Source organism: Cololabis saira, chromosome 18, assembly GCF_033807715.1.
Source record: "Cololabis saira isolate AMF1-May2022 chromosome 18, fColSai1.1, whole genome shotgun sequence".
Lineage (NCBI taxonomy): Eukaryota > Metazoa > Chordata > Actinopteri > Beloniformes > Belonidae > Cololabis > Cololabis saira.
The window spans coordinates 37,996,295-38,002,294 of record NC_084604.1 but is presented as its reverse complement, the minus strand read 5'-3'; the positions used below and the strand labels follow the sequence as shown (position 1 = coordinate 38,002,294).

Here is a 6,000-nt window from a genome sequence, read left to right as displayed (position 1 = left end):
GGCGTAGCAGGCAGGATACGAGGAGCTGGTTTCGGAGGGGGGCCCGGGTCCTCGGCGCTGGCTGAGGGGGAACCCGGGTCCATCACCGGAGCCGGAACAGGGGCTGAAGCGTCCGGGACCACCGCCGACACAGGAGAAAGCTGGGGCTGGGGCCGACGTCGTCGTCGTCGCAGCCAGGCGTGTTCCCCGGAAGGGGGACTCCTCTTCCTCGATCCAGTGCATGTTCTTTTCCGCCTCCCGGCAGAGAAACTCCCTGAGGAAAGTGAACTCTCCCGCTGGAGATCCCGTTCTGTCACGGTTGGTGTTTGTTGAGTACCCAAACGCAGGAGAGCAAACAGGAAGGAAACAGTACGGACCAACAGGGAGCAGGGGAAAGACAAGACTAGATATACACAGGGGATAACGAGACACAGGTGCAGACAATCAGGGCAGATGGAAACAGGTAGGACAGAACTGAAAACACAAACAGGGGGAAATGTCAAAACCCTGACACCTGCATAAGAGAAAAAGTATTTATATCATTGACCAGAGGCAGATTGACACCATGACTGGATTTGATGGGAGATCAAATATTCTGTTTCAGATGTTTAGGTCTTCAGATAATCCGTCTGTCCACCTAAACTTTGAACTTGAACTCTTGCTGGTTGTGTGTTCAGAGTATTTACACCAGTGTGAGGACGGTGGGTGTTGGTGTGAAGATGATTTTAGCCACTACGTTAACAAGAAACAGGAACTAATATGTTCATATAGAGAGGGGAAGCAGAGAGAAGCATCATTTCATCCAGCAGAGACAGAATGACACCACGACTGCAGCTCTTCATCACTTTACTGCTTCACTTTGAAGGTAAAGATCAACTCTGACTCATGTTTTAGGGTTTAATTTGATTTAAAAAGACTGTAAAAACCACTCTGAAGTTGTTGTGTACCGTTGAAAGTTGCTGTTTCACTAAATGTGTTTTCTTTACTAAAAATCACCTCTGTTACAATCAGACCACTTAAAGACAACGTAACATAACTGAATGATTCACCAGAGATTATGTGTGTTGAAGTTTCTTCTCTGTGCTGACAAACCTAAATATGTAGGTTAAATATGTTTCTAGGGTCAGGTTGATGTGTGAAGTGTAAAACTTTTCTCAGAGTGTTTTTCTCTGCAGCAGGAATCAGTGAACGATGGATCGATCTCTATCACAGAGCTGGAGATGACGTCGTTTTACCGTGTATCTATGGTTCTTCACATAACCAATGTTCTGATGTTCACTGGCTTTACAACAACATTCCAAATGCAAACCCACTAAATGAGATTAATAATGGAAATATTGTGAAGACGTCACCTGGAGCTGACAGGATCAATTTGAGCAGTAACTGCTCTCTGATCATCAACAACATCACTGCTGAAGATGCTGGTCGTTACGACTGTAGGAATAGATACGTGTATAGTACTTTTTTGCACACATATGTGTTTCTGAGTGTTTTAACAGGTGAGTGTTTTGACATAATTTGTCGTTTATTTACACGTTTAAATATTTGATGTTTCCATCAGACAATCACTCAGTAAGTGGCTCAAGTGGCTGAAATAACAGTTATTTGTCTCCTTCCAGTCTCTCCATCTCCACCAGATGTGGATCCAGGAAGGGATGGAGATGTGACATTACACTGTTCTCTGATGGGACACAGTCATTTGGGTCCCTGTGAGCAGAACAGCATCATCTGGGTGAATGAGACAGGAACTGTGCTGCTTGGTGAAGGTGATGGGTTTGTGTCTGGAGGACACAACAACTGTGTTTCTGATCTGATGGTGAAACATCAGGGAGGCTCCAAGAGAAGATTCACCTGCCAGGTTGTTGAAGGAGACAGAGTGAAGATAGATGCTGAATACACGCTGGACTTTACAGGTAAGACCCTGAAATCATGAAGACAATAAAAACTGGATGTCATCATTCAGACTTTACACTTTTAATCAGTTAAAGTGTTAATATTGACTTTCTGATCATTTTGTTTAATCCTTTGATTCCAGATTCCAGTCTGATCAATACCAGATTGATTATTGGATGGGTGGTCAGGGGGCTGATGGTGGTTCTGGTCAACATCGCTACGTTTCTCATCATTTACAGGATGAAAGTTAAAAGGAACAATCCCAAAAATCCAACAGGTGTGTTTGACCTGCCTGTCAGGCTTTTATTTAGTTTCTAAAACTAGACGTGAAGAGAAGACGTCACAGCTGCACATGCAGAGTAAAGAGGAAGTAGAAACTATTTCTTCCCTCCAGCATCACTGGAAATGTAACAAAAGTGACTTATTAATGAACAAGTTAATCAGAAGTTATATTATTATTAATAATTATGACAGAATAAAGATAATAAATGTGTAATCTTGTCAACTAACTCTAAGAATTTAACATTCTTTGTTCCAGATGTTCAGTTACCAATGCAGCAGTATGTGAGTATCTTCACTAATATTTAATATTTTATATATATATATCTACCTTTGAAATATAAATATGTATGAAATATCCATGTTCATCAAATGTTTCCTGCTTGTTCATTTCCATCAACATTTGCTGCTGATTATTCTTGGTTTTCTGGTAATAAACCCAAATTAAAGCTGCAAGCAGCGATGAACGGGCCCTCGCACTCATGGCCACCGCCCCCCATAAGCATATCAGAAATGACACCATCCACGACTTTCTATGTCAAACCATTCAAAAGTTATGGTAGAAAATAGGAACTATGAATAATGGACCAATCAGAAGAAGGGGCGGGGCTAATTTGCACCAATTATGGTCAAGGACCCAAAACCATGTCCGATGACACCACCCACGAGTCCTTATGTCAAACCATTCAAAAGTTATTGCAGAAAATCAGAAGTATCACATATCGACCAATCAGAAGAAGGGGCGGGGCAAATTCATGCCAATGAAGGTCAAGTACTCAATACCGAGTCAGATGAGACCACCCACGAGTCTTTATGGCAAACCATTAAAAAGTTATGGGAGGGAAATGTTTTCTAGGGGGCGCTGTTGAGCCATTTTGCTATGCCCATTAATGCAAACCACGAAATATTAAATTTATCAGGCCTGGCTTGCGTCCAAAATTTGGTGACTTTTGGGGAACTATCAAATATGGACCAAACAGATGAAGGGGGGGCGCGCTTTTTAGCGTCTAGTGTCGCCACGGTAAGGCTATTGAAAGAGAAAAGTAATGCGCGTTGTCGCAGGATGGAGACGAACATTTTGATGTATAACACACCTGGGTGCACGTTACGGTTCGGGCCGTATTAACGGCCGAAGAAATGGTATAAATTGCGCCAAAATGACGCGATTAATTCCAAATGTTCCAAATGGCCGGCTTCCTGTTCGGTTTCGGCCATGGCGCCAAGAGACTTTTCTTTAAGTTGCGACATGATACAGGTGTGTAGCGATTTTCGTGCATGTACGTCAAACCGTATTGTGGGGCTTGAGGCACAAAGTTTTTTCTGTCTGAACCAATCAGATGAAGGGTGGGCGCGCTTTTTGGCGTCTAGCGTCGCCACGGTAACACTTTTGACTGAGAAAAGTAATGCGAATATTCGCAGGATGGAGATGCACATTTTGATGTATAACACACCTGGGTGCACGTTACGGTTCGGGCCGTATTAATTGCCGAAGGAATGGCATAAATTGCGCTAAAAGGACACAATTAATTCAAAATGGCCGACTTCCTGTTCGGTTTCGGCCATGGCGCCAAGAGACTTTTCTTTAAGTTGTGACATGATACAGGTGTGTACCATTAAAAACCATTAAATATCAAATTTTTCGCCAGGCCTGGAAGGAAAGAAAGTGGAAAGAAAGAAAGAAAGAAAGAAAGAAAGAAAGAAAGAAAGAAAGAAAGAAAGAAAGAAAGAAAGAAAGAAAGAAAGAAAGAAAGAAAGAAAGAAAGAAAGAAAGAAAGAAAGAAAGAAAGAAAGAAAGAATATAAAAAAAAATTCCTACAGATACAATAGGGCCTTCGCACTGTAAGTGCTCGGGCCCTAATAACAGACAGTCAATCATTACTGTTGTCTTAGTTGACTTACAAGACGTTAAATAACCATTTATTGCTAACTTTCATAAATGTTATTAATGGATGCTTTTCTGTTTTTCATTCAGATATTGATATAAAAAGAGTTTATATTTGTAGATCAAATTCATAGGAACCATTAAGAACGGTCCATTATCATGTAAATATGATTTTTTATCTCCCTCTTGTGGTGAAAACATGAATTACAAGAACATTGACGTTCAGTCTGAGGATCTCTGACCCACGGAGGAAACTGATAAACTGGTGGGGCTGCTGTTTTCATCCAGGGTGTGATGGTCAGTGACGCTGCTCAGGTGTGTCAGCTGTTGCCCCGGTAACTGCTCAGGTGTGTCAGCTGTTGCCCCGGTAACTGCTCAAGTGTGTCAGCTGTTGCCCCGGTAACTGCTCAGGTGTGTCAGCTGTTGACCCGGTAACTGCTCAGGTGTGTCAGCTGTTGCCCCGGTAACTGCTCAGGTGTGTCAGCTGTTGCCCCGGTAACTGCTCAGGTGTGTCAGCTGTTGCCCCGGTAACACACCTCCTAACCAGGAACACCAGAGCAGCCACACAAGAGACGGGAAGACACAAGACAAGGAGGGAGCAGCAAGTGTTGTCTCATGACCTATGAACTCTTTTGTTTCCACAGGTGAACAGGGATGATGATGATGATGATGAGGTGAACTATGAAAACGATGAAGACCTGCCTGCTTCTGTCCGATCCACAGATTAATAAATCAGCTGTGTGTGATGGAAACATTAGCCTTAGCCTGGGTACAGTGCAGCAGACGGATGTTTTGTCTTTGAAAGCTCAGCTCTGGGGTCACCGGGGCCTGTTTATGAGAATCCTAGTGTTTAATCTTCATCATTTTGTGATCTTTTCCTCGGTGTCACTCCTGGATCGAGGAGTCTGATGGATGTTTGACCCACTTGCTAACGATGTATTAAATCTCCTAAACTTTCCCCATCTGCCCCTTTGTTTAAAAAATTAAATGTATTATCCATCTATGATATTAACATACTCCAATCATGTGCTTTCATTTACAAATGCACTTATCTTGCAAATATGCTTCCAAGTACTTTCAAAGATTTTTTTAAGACCAATTCACAAATTCATAACTATAATACTAGACAATTTGAGGATCTCCATTCTTCATTCAGTCGTACCAATAGCAGTCAGTTCTCCATCAAAGACAGAGGTTCCTCACTCTGGAATTCTCATATACTTATTGCTAAATCTTCACTGTCTATTAGTAGTTTTAAACAGAGATTGAAGACCAGCCTTATGGATCAAGCGTATAGAAGTGCTTCCACTTAAAGTGGACTCACTTCTGCACGTGCACATACACACGCACACACACACACACACACACACACACACACACACACACACACACATACAAACACACATGTGCATGCTCACATACATCCAACCGAGAAATTGCTTGTAAATATCCATCTTATTGGAACGCTGTTTTTGTACTTGCTGGTATTATAATGTAATGTATTATCTTGGTGAGAACTTTGAATAAGCCCATTTAGGGCTTCCTTTCTCACCTGCACATATTTTCATGCTTTTATATTCATTTTTACTTTTGTACCGTTTTCATGTTGTGCAAATAAACAAATCAAATCAAATCAAACTGGGATCATCTCTCACGTCTTTATTCCTGATAGTCTCATACACTCAGTTCAGCCCAGACAGTCACCCAGTGGTTCAAACATGTAACCCGGTTGTGTTGATGAGTTTGTCCACAACATGCTGAAAACAGATCTGACCTGCAGTCAGAACAGGAATGAACTTAAACCTTTACTGCAGCAAAAAACACACTATAATGTTCCAACGTCCATTAAGACCAGGATTTATGGATTTTACTGACTCTTTCTCGCTGTTTTTTAACCTAATAACCATATCATTCAGTTTAAATGAGTATTTTTCTCTACATTTTTCAGTAGTTGGAAAAATCCTCTT

General features: G+C 41.8%; 1 protein-coding gene across 1 annotated transcript; it reads left to right on the top strand.

Annotated features, from left to right (window-relative positions):
• Positions 1 to 624: 624 nt before the first annotated feature.
• Positions 625 to 5,671, top strand: LOC133464857 (uncharacterized). The gene is made up of 6 exons (XM_061747045.1): positions 625 to 844; positions 1,155 to 1,478; positions 1,599 to 1,892; positions 2,015 to 2,149; positions 2,411 to 2,436; positions 4,678 to 5,671. The coding sequence occupies exons 1-6, from the start codon at positions 796 to 798 to the stop codon at positions 4,759 to 4,761; spliced, it is 912 nt and encodes a 303-aa protein (XP_061603029.1). The 5' UTR covers positions 625 to 795; the 3' UTR covers positions 4,762 to 5,671.
• Positions 5,672 to 6,000: the final 329 nt, after the last annotated feature.

What these genes read in the sequence shown, in the direction of transcription:
- LOC133464857 (XM_061747045.1), top strand. Translation starts at nt 796, where the DNA reads ATGACACCACGACTGCAGCTCTTCATCACTTTACTGCTTCACTTTGAA. An exon ending in TTTACTGCTTCACTTTGAAG is followed by an intron (nt 845 to 1,154) that starts GTAAAGATCAAC and finishes TTTTCTCTGCAG; the next exon opens with CAGGAATCAGTGAACGATGG. An exon ending in GTTTCTGAGTGTTTTAACAG is followed by an intron (nt 1,479 to 1,598) that starts GTGAGTGTTTTG and finishes GTCTCCTTCCAG; the next exon opens with TCTCTCCATCTCCACCAGAT.